Here is a 12,903-nt window from a genome sequence, read left to right on the forward strand (position 1 = left end):
GACAGGTCGACTGTCAAAACGTCAGACCAAAACATTAGCTTGATATCCAGATCTACCGATACGGTATCGTATCAATAATTCAATATTTTGCTCCTAGAATTTCGGTGGACGGTGAACTATCAAGAGCATCGATATTTTGAACCATGTTCAGCACCATGCAGATCTTGTTCAGTATAATTACAAGAAGCCACTTCATGAATCACGGAAAACATGCCTACATCAATAGACTCGTCCCCAAAACATTGGTTCTTAGTCTTACTATTCTCTTCCTCTCTACTTTCTACCTACCAAACTAATCCACATTAGCACATCCATGCAGAACCTACCCTTTCCGACAAACAGATAAAACAAGTTGATATATCCACAAAACCAACAGAACAATCACAATAGCGAAAACTCACCGATTTCCCACATTGGAGATCCACAGAGAAAAAAGGTGTGAACCAATAACATGAGAAGAAAAGTTAAGACAATTGTAGGTAGATAAATATTATTGACCATTTCCTCTTGTTACTCCAGCAAAGCTTGTCCAAGCTATGATTAACAACATCAGCTTAAGTTGCTTTTGTGGGGATCTAATCTAAGCAAAAAATATATCTGATAATTAAAAAAAACAGACAGGAATGATATGGGGATAACAGTAGTCAACTGCAAACCGTGTAGGCTTAATTAGGCTAATAAATAAAAGGGAATACAAGAAAACATCACTAAAGTTTACAAAATAAAATTAAAAAGAACAAAAATTGATGACAACTTTACTGCTTTGGCCATGCTTCCTTGGGTGAGGCCCTCCAGCAGGCAAGGTTATGATGGAAATAAGACAGCATCAAAACAATAAGAACCATGCCTTTTCTTTTACTATTCTGTATCCCTGAGGCTTGTGCTTGTGAGCCACATTTTCTTCTGAATCACAAACACCACTTCATCCTCATCCTGCTCTGAATCTGACGCATCACCTGTTGCCACTCCTTCCCAGTGTAGTGCTGGTAAACGTTTCTTAATGAACTCCACTATGTGTTTCTTGTCTCGAACAATAATAAAACCGGTTGGCCTAAGTATGCGGTCCATCTCTATCAGCAAATCCTCAGCACTACACTCTTTCTTCTCGAGGTCAGAGAAGACAGTCCAGGCATGGAGAAGATCATAAGTCCGAGGATAGGTTGAGAAGGCTTCACACCTGCAAAAAGTGATACCAATTAATCAGACGTGCATTTATTTCCATATCTACCTCCTATATCCAGATCTTCATTCTGACTACATTTTCCATTTCAGCTTCTCTTAAAAGAAGCCTTTCCCTCCCTCCCTTGGATCATAATAGGACGCTTTTATCAAGAAAATGACAGATAAGACCAAAAGGATACAATCAAGAAACAACAGGAACAGTAAAATAGGCCAAAAGGATACAATCAAGAAACAAGCTACCCTTGAAGGGCTGCCACCAGAGGTCGCCCATTTAAGAATGCTCAACGATAACACTAATTTGACTACAATTATTCACTGTCACCGAATATATATATACACGCTGTCCTAATCACAGAAATAATAGAAATTCATTGCACAAAAATAAAAGCACAAGAGGAAATTCCCCACTCAATATGTTAAAAAGACACTGCAAAAGTTACTCCTATATTTTTTTATCTTGGAAAAAACAAGGCAAATTAACAGGAAAAGATAAATGTAATTTAATCATTTTTATCACAAAGAAATTAACTCAGAACATGACCAAGAGGAGTACCATGTTCTGAGCAACTAACTCAGAACATGACCATAAGGTTTCAATGGGCTAAGAGGAGTACCAACTCCATGGCTGACCCCTTGGCTAAACAGGGGGTGGGAAGATCTAATTTGTTTTGGGCTATTCTGTAATATGTTTTTTCGGGTTTGAAAGGGAGGGTTAAGACCTTTTACCCCTCCTTTCTGGTTGTATCTTACTTATCTCTTTTAATAAAAGTGCTGTTATTGATCCAAAAAAAAAAACAAAGAAATTAAGTAACCCACTTATAGAAATACCTTTTATCACTAGTTCAGCACTTTTGATGAAAAAGGTCCAAAAATTTCTTTAGTTAAAAAAAATTCTTAAAGGCATAGTTTGCATACCAGCTGTGTATGGTGCCAATTAAACCTCTGTCATATATCAACTTGAGTGTGTTTGGTCCATCTTCTGGCACAACATTCATCACCCAAACATTTTTGTCATTCAGAGCAGCTGCAAAAGAACCAAAGTTTGCTTTCATGTCCATCACATTCCTCAGAGTGTCAGGCTTAATCTTTGGACTCAAGAGATTCCAGTAACTCTCTACCCTCCGTCGCCAAACTTCCTGCATCACATTAATAATATATGAACCAGGTGAGAATGGGTTTTTCTGCATGCATGTATAATATGCTTAAGTTACTAATGCAAATTAAATACAGTGGAGAACAGGTGGATTACCGTGTCCTTTTTAAATATCTCACTAGAATAGCCAAAATCAGCGAGACGGGGAGGAGAAGAAGTTAAACGAGCTGGCCATGGAGCCAAGCCACTCCCCTTGGCTCTATGTTGTTCTGAGGGAACCAACAGCTACCAGTTAGTATACCATCCAAATTCTGAACAGTTCCAAAGACAACCAAGAATGGATATATGCAAATAAACTACATGTTGAAAGGCACCAAGAGGAAACATATGCAAGGCTGCAAGCCTATGAAAGCACTGAAAAAAGTAAGTTGCATTATCCTATGAAAGCATGTCAGTCGCATAATTTTGCAAAAAAGTTTGTCCTGTATTTTTTTACAAGATTGTAGAATTAGATTATGTAACAGGAAGAGATATAAGGATCGGGCAGTGAATTCATGTAACCCATGTAATTATTATTGCATTGAAGAAAAATAGAACAGCAAGGGGGGAAAGCAAGGGCAAAGGTTTCAAGTTGCAGGAACAAGAGGGTATGATGCTTGATGAGGAAGGATTGGGGGATGGGTTTGACAGTGAGGTAGTTTCTTTCCAATTAGCAGATAAGGTGCCTGGAAGAGTTGGCAATAGAGAAGAATGAAATATCAAAAAATGATCTGGTGAAGGATGATAATCCTTCAGCTGACGAACTAGGGATCACTTGTGTTACCAGTACCATTGAAGGTATTGGAAAGATGTAGGAAAGATTGGACATTGGAGTATGTTTGCAAAAGTAAGTGTTGGGGATTGGGGGTGAATTTTGGGCAGAAGAACCTGATGTACAAGACAATTAAGAGCAAATGCCCAAGGAAAGAAAATTAACTTGGTAAAACAAACTAAGAGTTCTGAATATCAGGCTATCAGCACATCATCCATGTTTTCAAGTTTTTTTTCTAGACTGAAAGGGTGGACTCTGGGGGTCAGGCATTTCTGAAAAATTCGGGAAGGTTTATAAAAGGAAAAGACATCAAAGGTTCATATGATAAAATATAAGGTAGATTGAGAAAATCAATCTACCTCAAGTGAATAAGGCTAGTTACAGTCAAGATTGGCTGCATTCATATTGAAGTGTGTATTGTGACTATGTCTCATGAGATGCAGACTTACAAGTCTAAGTTAATAATTGAGCGCCCAGAGTCAGCTGATGCTGAAATGGTTCAGAAAGGTGGAAGAAATAAAAGTGTGCCAGAATCTGGAGAATCAGAAGAAGAAAACAGTGAAGATGAAAAGGATGATGAAGATGTTTCATTTGATTTCAAATTCACAAGGTGGATATAAATTCGGTGGTTGACAAAGAAGTTGAAGTTAGGAAAAAACATGGACTTATTCTTTGTAGAGGGTGGAGAGCTTGCCAGAAAAGTTTTCCTTGAACTTGAAGAAGGGGAAAATTCTAAATTTCCTGATTGTAATATTTAGGGGGAAGCTTGTATAGGGTGGGTGCTTTGAGAAGATTTCAGAATTGTTTAGGTTGTAAAGTGTAAACAGCAACAATCTGAGTTAAAGTTTTTTTATCAAATCTGAATTAAACCTTTCCTACAAAAGAACATAAGTTGCATGTTTAGCAACAGACTTGTTAACTCCTTTAGTGCTATAAAAACTTCAGTTTCTAAAACAACTCAATTTTAGTTAAAAAGAAGAATGCCTTTGACATCACTTTATCTAATAAAATCAGTCAACTGGAAAAGCTCATAGATTTCCTGATGAGTCAGAAGATATGGGTACTCACGGTCAGGGTATGGTGTTATGCAAGCCTCCATTTTAACATTCCACACTGCATCTGGATCATCATCTGATCTGCAGAGAGGCGGTTGAGTGCCAGGTTCCCTTTCCATGTAGCAGTCATTTGTCAGTGGTTTGACCCAAATGACTGTCTGGTTTCTCTTGGCAGCAATTTTCCAACACATTCGCTCCACAAGAGCACTCATTTCCCTCCATATTCTGAGATCTTCTTCATCTTGTGCATATGCTTCAGGTGACGAATAAGCAAAATAACCCCCTGGCCTTAGCAACCTATCTAGCTCAAGAAGAAGAATTCCATCTCTTTGGAGCCAATCAATCCTACAGCGAGAGCAGTGAGCAAACTCAAATGATCTGCTAGGATAAGGTAGCCTCCTTGTCCCCAAAACACCAAGATATGCAGGAATTCCTCTCTCTAGAGCAAACTGGATCTGATTTTGGTGCACATCATTTGGTGCCAAAGACATTGCTATGATATCAGATGAAAGAAGATATGCTCCAAAACTAGCAACTCCACAACCTACATCAAGAACTGTCCTGACCCTGCCCCCATTATTCAAGTTATTGTTTGAAAAGTTAAGCATCTGCAAATACAAAATAGGAGAAAGAAAAATTGCATTACTTGTGCAGACCAAAGACAGGTTTCAGAAGTAAATAATATAGAAGAGAATCAAGGTTACAAGTAATCAAGAGAACAAGGACAAAAGAAATATGGAACTATGGATCAAACAGGCAAAAATTGATGGAGGCCTTATTTCTATTATTTCTTAGAATTTTCTATTTTTATGTATTTCTTATATTTGCCTTAAAAAGGTTAGGGGCCATTACTTGGTGTAATGGTAAAATCTCAGGCTGGCAAGTGTGAATAACAGTTTGAGTCTTGAGGGCAGCCACTTGGTGCCAAAAAAAAAGCCAGAGGGTAGGACCATACCCAGTCTACCCCTCTCAAGACCCCAGATAGCTGGAACCAATATAGGGTAACGGCCTTTTTTATCAACAGAAAAAGGATATGTCAATATCCAGCATAGAAAAAATAACAAGAATTGCTATTAAGCAATGAGTTTGGGCAACTCTTGGATTTTTTTGTTCCATAAACATGGTATGATCCATGAAGATGGGTCTCACTCTGTCTGTACTCTGTAGGGCTAAGTTTCCTAGAGTTACGTAATTTTTTTATTTATAGAATTCCTCATAAAATAAATATAATACTAAAAGCCAGTGGGAAATAAAGTTACAAGGAAGTCCAGCATCGGCCCTATAGAAACTAAGATTTTTAATTTATAAGAAATTTTGGTTTTTCTATTATTTCTTAAGGTTGTGTTTCTGTTAATGTAAAAGGAGTAGAGAATTTTTCTATCAGAAAAAAATATAACTGAAATATTTTAGAATGAAAATTTCTTCACCTATTTTACATTGAAACTAATGGAGCCTAAAGAAAAAAAGGTAGTAGAATGGTTAAGGTTGAAATCTCAAGGCTTATGCCCTCATGTGTCCAGAGGTTTTGAAACCTTCCTTCAGGTCCCTCTAAAACACTAGGACAGCTATACAACCATGCAAAGTAAAGCACTTCCATGTTTCTTGGTTTCTTGTATTATTAAAAGGGGAATCATCTTACATTAGCAATAGAGGCAATATATTTGCCAGCTCCATAATGAAAATGAGTGCCTCCCCCTGGAAATGCAATCTTATCACCTTTAACAACCATCCAGTTCTGGTCAGACTTCTCATGTGCAAGGTGAGTATGAGGTATGTTTGCTTTCCATACTTCATCTCTGCTTCTTGGCCACCTAATTGGGACCTGTACATTAGAAGATATCAGAAGAGATGACACAAAATGAATTATAGGAACAACTAAAAGAAAAGAATTTCTAGCTTCACTCCTTGTTTAAAATTTAAGCATGATCAACCTTGTAGCCTGGTGGTGGAGGAATCAAGCAATTGTATCGCCTTTCAGGTGGAGGACAATGTCTCTCATAGTGCTCCATCAAAGACAAGTCCAGCTTCAACCTCATCTGGTATATAAGGTTCCTATCTAGGCAGGGTATTAACTCTGAATACCGATCATCACAAACCTAAAATGCAAACAAGAAATTATAGAATGTTTTTATTAATATAACACAAAAATAATTAGGAAGCATAGGTTGATAAATTTGTTTCACAGGAAAAGAACAAAATCTGAGGCCAGCAAAGCTTAAACAGAAAAAGAAAAAGAAAACTCACAGGAAAACTCTTAGGTGCAACAGCATCCTCTCCATCTTGCCCAAATGTGGTGGAAGATTCATCTTGCTTGCTGCCAAGATCAGAGTCATCATTACCTCCCAAATAGGATACTAAGGATCTACTTCCATACTCAAGAGTTGATGCACTGTGATGAATTCGAGACCCAAAAGAGGATCCATAATAAACAAATAGAAATATAAGAAAAGTTGCCACAACACACAATCCAGTGACAAGTCGCTTTTTTTGGGCTCCATCAGCTCTTCCCCTCATTGTTTTGGTGTCAAGAATCACTAGTAAATTTTAACTCTAGTCCCACCACAGCATTAAAAAGATGAGAAATTGATCCTATAGAAATCCAATATCCATTCCCAAACCACTGTTCTGCAACCTTGCTTCAATTAGAGTTTAATGATATGAAATTCCTCGCATAGATGTTTGATCCAGATAAAGAAACAGAGGCTAAAGCATGACCCTGTAAAAATCAAAGATAGAAACTGTCAGCAAGGTCCATAAAGCAGAGCATGTATAGCTTGAAGAATCAAACACAGAGTTCTATAAAAGAGAAATTAGAAAGGAGTTATCTAAAGACTGAACTTATAGATCATTTAAGGACAAATACATGGCAATCAATATCCTTGATCTTCACATAGTCAACCATATTGAGAGATGCTAAAACCTAAATAACTTAGAAGTTTCCCAAGGAAAAAAGGAATCATCCTTAAGCGATTGATCATCTGAAGCTATAGAACGAAGAGAATAGTCACAAGTTCCACAAAACCAAATGCAACCACTATAAGGAAGATATCACCAAAGTCCCTTCAACAGCTAAAAGCTTGGAAGTTAGAGAAACCCATTTAACGCATATTAAATTTATAACCAGTTCACGAAAGAACGAGCAAATTTTCAAGCAAAAAGATCACAAATCCAACTTACAACCACAAAGGCACCAATAGTTAGAACGAATTTAATAGTTCTTAGAGAAATCCGCTGGCATTAATTAATGAACGTTATCAGAATCACGTAATGAAATGTGCCTGAGAAGCATAATCCCCTTTTTCCTCTATGTCAGTCCATGTTCTCCTAACAAATTCTACTCTAACTGGCCCCAGTTACACACCACCGACCTCAAGTGCACGTTACCACACATACACAGTAGTGATGTTTGACGTTAACAACCGACAACGGCTTGCAATAAAATCCAGTGAGAGAAATATAAATAAAATTGAGTTCTTTGGAAAAACCGTGTCGGCAGTATTTAAAAAACTTAATAAAAAATAAAAAGAAGAAATTTAACGGGAAAAAAACGAAATTTGATCTCATTTCAAATTTTCGATGTTTTTTTCCATAATACGAAAGATATTCACAAACCAACTAACTCAGTAGTCAGTAACGCTCTGAATCACTGGCTAAGCTGCAACTAGCAGATCTTGAACAAAAAACAGAAACAAAACACTTCGTTCAAAGTAAAATAATCCACGAGATTGCTAAATCCGTAAGCTTCTCAAAGCGAAAACAATAAAAGCAATCGTTCAATCAACGCAAACAAGCTCCAAATCCAGCATAGACAGACAAAGACTCAAATCCACCCAAACCATCGAAATTCAAATGACTAAGCATCAAAGCAACCAAACTCTTCAACACCGACACCAAACTCAACTAGATCTACTAAGAAACCGCGCACTTCGCTCTCAAATCGGACAACAAAACCAAGAGGGGAATTAAAAAGGAAACAGAATAGAACCAACAAGGGATCCCATGCTATATGAAGTATAAACAAGCATTGAAGAAACTTAACTTACTGATTCTAAATGCGATCTAGATCTAGACTCTGAAAGAGATCTTCGATATCCAAAGAGGATTAACGAATCGATACACGAAAACGAAAACCCTAGATTTAGCTATGGCCTCGGAGGAGAGGCAGAGACAGTGATGAGAGTGAGTATAAAAAGGCCGATAAACGAAGAGGAGGCACGAGCGAGTTACCGAACAGAGAGAGTGAGTTGAGAATGTGAGATCTCGCAAAAATTCCAAAGATGCTTCATTCTTTATTGTTTTGTTCCTTTTGGGGAATTTACAGAGACCAGACAGAGTGAAAGTCTGAAAGAGAGGAGAGCCAGAGAGGTGTTTTCACGAAAAAAGTTCGGTTAATTTTTGGTGAAGATAAAGCAACATTGAAACATCGTATTAACTTGTAGCCAGATCTCTAGTCGTTGGATCATAAAATGATGGAATGAGATTGAAAATCTGATGGTTTTGAGTGAGGAGGAAGCACGTAGTCCTTATTCTTTTTTGTACGTGATCATTAGAATCGTCTGGCATAAAAGATGGAAAAACATTTTTGGGAGGTGGGGTTCCATCATCCATGCTGTGGACGGTACTTTTAATGTTGAGCGTTTATAGATGGAACCCATTTATTGCTTGCTACCAAATGATAAGATTCAGTTGGGTTCCTGTACCGAAGCGGATGGCAGGGTATTTTTGTCAATATCGCGAAAATATGGAAGGTGGACCCGCTCCAACAAAGTATGCCTCAACACGCTCCCACCGTCATCTAACACTCCACATCTGAGACATGTGTCCCAGTCTTATATGTTGACCTGCAGTGTAAGATGATATTGAACTCTACCCACAAGGATCCTACCACACTGTTTTACACAGGACATTGCACCTGTACATTCGGAACATTTTGGTATTTATATGTTACTATTTATGAAGTGTTCTCAATGTACAACTGTATATCCTATTAGTACGTGTGAGTAGGATTCTTGTGAGCAGTAGATCCAGATTAGATGATATTGGAAGCGTGTTAGGAAGTTGGATATAACATATTGACAGTTATGTTCATTCAGGCATACATTGAGAATATAAGACCGAATCAGTTCCTCACACAGGGTGTGTTTCACATCGACCTCATACGCATATTCTATCATGCATTGGGAACATCTCCTGTATTTATAAGTTATTATTCATGGGAGATGTTCTTAATGCACGATGGATATGCCTTTGAGTAAGGTTCAAAGTATCAGCTTGTATTAGCCTATATGTATTGTTTCGGGACCTCTTCGATATGCCCCTACAGTGGGTGTATCGGGGGTCTGACTAGTTCGGGGGTGGAGGAGTTCTAAACCAGCCCTTCTGAACCGGTTTTGAAAAAAAAAAAGAAGGTATTGATTCGCCCGATACACCCCTACCGACATATCGAGTATATCGATATTTTGAACCTTGCCTATGAGGCACCCATCTGTGAGGAGCAAATCCCATTCCTGAGAATATCCGCCATGTATAGTACACCTCACAACACATTGCTCGACATGTTGATTCAGGTGCACATTGAGAGTACCGGTGATGCAAAGTATAACATATATTTCCAATGTGCAACTGGGTGAACATGGCCAACAATGTGTTGTGATCAGCATATCCACATGTTTTATTGGAAGATCTCAACTCACATAGACAATAGACAATTGAAAAACATATGAACACAAATCCAAATGAACCAGACAGTCCAGATCTTCTAAAGGTAGCACTTCCACTGCACCAAATTGGACCAGTCAGAAGCAACATCCTTACTCCTTGTTAGGGGTGTCAATAGATCGGTTTTGGGTTGGACCCATCCAAACCAAAATCAAATTGGACGGATTGAATGGACCAAGACCAACAACACATATTAAATTGGACCAATCCAAACTTAAATGGACCAAAGTATTTATTGAATTGGATTGGACCTGATTGAATTTAAATTGGATTGGATTGAGTCAATATCTAGTCCATTGATAGAAGATAAAAATATAGGCATCAAATTTGGATTAGAACCAATTCAAATTAAAACAAATTTGAACAGATTAAATGAATTATACATTAACTTGGACCAATTCAAAATGATCCAAAATATTCATTAGATTAGATTAGACCTAATTCATTTATAATGGATTCACACTGAATTGGATCGGATCAAACCAAATCGAATCCAATTGACACCCCTACTCCTTAATTATATAGTGTTTGGAATGGAAACTATTTTTCAAGAGAAACTGTTGTGCAAGTGTATTGCACGCATTTCATACCATTTCTTATTTGGTTAGCTTTATTTTTGGTAATTTATCTGGTTAGCTGGTTTTATGTAAAAGTTGGTTGTAATTTTTTTCTGTATTTTTGTAAAATTCAAATATTCATAAATCACCTTTTTCGCATTTCTTGCGGTTGTCTTGAAATGGGAATAAACAGAAATAAACAATAAAAATTGGGGATTTGTAATGGGTTCAGTTTTTCTCACAATATTTTAGGTGAATTCATTGACTCTAACAACCGGACAGGGAACCGTTCTGGGTCTAATGGTCCCACTGTTCGGTCCGAACGGACAGCCTCTTTGATAAAAATTAAAAAACCTAAAAAACGGCCAAATATCATTCCCAGGTCAAATGATTCGATGGTTCGACCATTTAGGTCAATGGTTTGCTGACCAAATCAACTATTTTGGAGTAAAACAATGATTGGTTTCTGATTTTTCTGGTCCAACGGTTCGGAACACTTAGACAGGCATTTGATTCATTAAAAATAAGTTATAATACCCGGCAATTTTTATGATGTTCCCAATTACTATGAACCCCCCTATAAATACCTATTGATAGGGGTGAGCAAAATAAATCAAAAAACCAAACTGACCAAAAAAATCGAAGGTACCGGTTCGATTTCGGTTAACCAATATAGAAAATCAGCAGTTAACCGAACAGACCGGTATACATATATTCTATATATTTTTTTTATTTTTTATATATTATAAATTAATAAATATGCTTTATATATAAACACATATATATTTATAATTTTTATTGTATATTTATATATGTTTTTATAATATATTATAAAAATTGAAAAACTAAAAAATCGAAAAACCGATTGGTTTCGGTTCGGTTTTGGTTACTAGTTTTCCAAAAACCGATAGTACTAGTTCGGTCCTAAAAAAAACCCATGATTCGATTAACCAAACCGTGCTATTGATTATCGCTTTTATCCATGGTTTTCAAACCGGACTAGACCGGACGGTCAGACCAAAAAAACTGGGAACCAGTTCAGTGACCGATTCCGTTTTTCCCCAAAACCAGATTTTCTCCAAAAACCATTGATTTTGGTCAGCAAACTGCTGACTCGAACGATTAACCATTCAAACGATTTTAACCGTTTTTTATTTTTTTTATCAGAGTGGGTCAGACCGTTCGACCTAGTAACCGAACCCCTAACAGTGACAGATTCGGTCTCCGGGTCGGTTTTAAAAACCATGCTTTTATCATACGATTGATTGATTATCATTTGAAAATGTTGATTGATTATTACATTTTACGTACCATACCTTCTACCCTTTTCAATATGATAGATAATTTTAGTGTAAATTTGATATTTCATCTTATTCAATCTTTTTTTTTTTTCCAAGTAGAAGACATGCCAATAATTTCATAATGGATACGACTTTAAATTAAACAAATGACAAAATAAGATTATTATAACCGACTCCATATAATTCGAATAAGTCTTAAATAATGATGATGATGATATCGTATTCAACCACGTCCTTGCCTTATTCAGTTAACATCACGGATGATAAGTAAATTTCTATTGATTTCAACCAACAATCACTATTAAAGAAGAAATACATTTCATTTTCCATCGATAAAACTTAAAAGGGTTTCGGTCGTCATCATCTTTCCCCACTGGATTACAAATCCTATTTCCATGGAAGATCAAATTATTCTCCATCAGATTTTCTTCAAACCATCCAAACTATGGGTAGTTTCATTTCCTTTCCAAACCTGCTTATGAAAATAAAAACAGTGATTCTATTTAAGGCCTACTCCATGAGCACACTGAATGTTGGCAAAATGATTATGATTTTAGAGCCCATTTGGGAGGTGTCTAAATCAGCCCCCACCAGATTGCCCCTCACAACGTCTCACAGCATATCCCCCGGTGTATTGTGAACATTTGTCGATGATGTTGTTATCATTTCTGGTATTATCATCGGGAGATATTCTCAATACACGGTTTGAATGTACTATGGGATGTTGTGGAGTGCAATCTTGTGGAGGCCGATTTGCTCTCATTTGGGAGGGCTTCTGTGTTTTGATTGAACCGTTAAATAGAAATAACGATTGTTGAGTGAGTGAGTGAGTGAGTGAGTGAATGAGCAAGCTGTTAAATAGAGTGTGTGGGAGGGCTTTTCAAAATGCAAAAAACTGCTGTGAGAAAGTCCTCCCAAACAGACACTTATTTGGTGTACGTGCTTACCAAACATGTCTACCCTGTCTGGTCCCATTTTAAGCTCCAACCAATTCAGTGTTGAAAACGTCTTTAGCCATGAACAAAGTCTCTTTTTCTACAAATACACTCGTTTGAGTCGTTTCACTTCTTAACATGATTTTCAAACCACCGTTGACCAGGCGGTTGGATCATTCAGCTCTGGAACCATTTAGGTAATTGGTTCCGTTTTACCCCAAATCCAATCTTTAGTCAAAAAAGTCAACAAC

The 12,903-nt window shown here is 37.1% G+C and overlaps 1 protein-coding gene across 4 annotated transcripts; it reads right to left on the reverse strand.

Annotated features, from left to right (window-relative positions):
* Positions 1–464: 464 nt before the first annotated feature.
* On the reverse strand, positions 465–8,754 carry LOC148878783 (putative methyltransferase PMT3). 4 transcript variants are annotated; one of them, XM_088960148.1, is made up of 8 exons: positions 8,369–8,754; positions 6,386–6,857; positions 6,073–6,237; positions 5,781–5,963; positions 4,155–4,749; positions 2,432–2,544; positions 2,098–2,318; positions 465–1,177 (listed from the first exon to the last, which is right to left on the reverse strand). In XM_088960148.1, exons 2-8 carry the CDS (start codon positions 6,653–6,655, stop codon positions 859–861), a joined length of 1,866 nt encoding a protein of 621 aa, XP_088816274.1. In that variant the 5' UTR covers positions 6,656–6,857; positions 8,369–8,754; the 3' UTR covers positions 465–858. The 4 variants fall into 4 exon arrangements, with proteins under 4 accessions (XP_088816274.1, XP_088816273.1, XP_088816275.1 ...); XM_088960147.1 differs by having other exon boundaries at positions 8,185–8,740; XM_088960149.1 differs by having other exon boundaries at positions 6,980–8,403.
* Positions 8,755–12,903: the final 4,149 nt, after the last annotated feature.

This window comes from Nelumbo lutea, chromosome 1 (assembly GCF_056320005.1).
Source record: "Nelumbo lutea isolate HS-2025 chromosome 1, American lotus-T2T, whole genome shotgun sequence".
NCBI lineage: Eukaryota > Viridiplantae > Streptophyta > Magnoliopsida > Proteales > Nelumbonaceae > Nelumbo > Nelumbo lutea.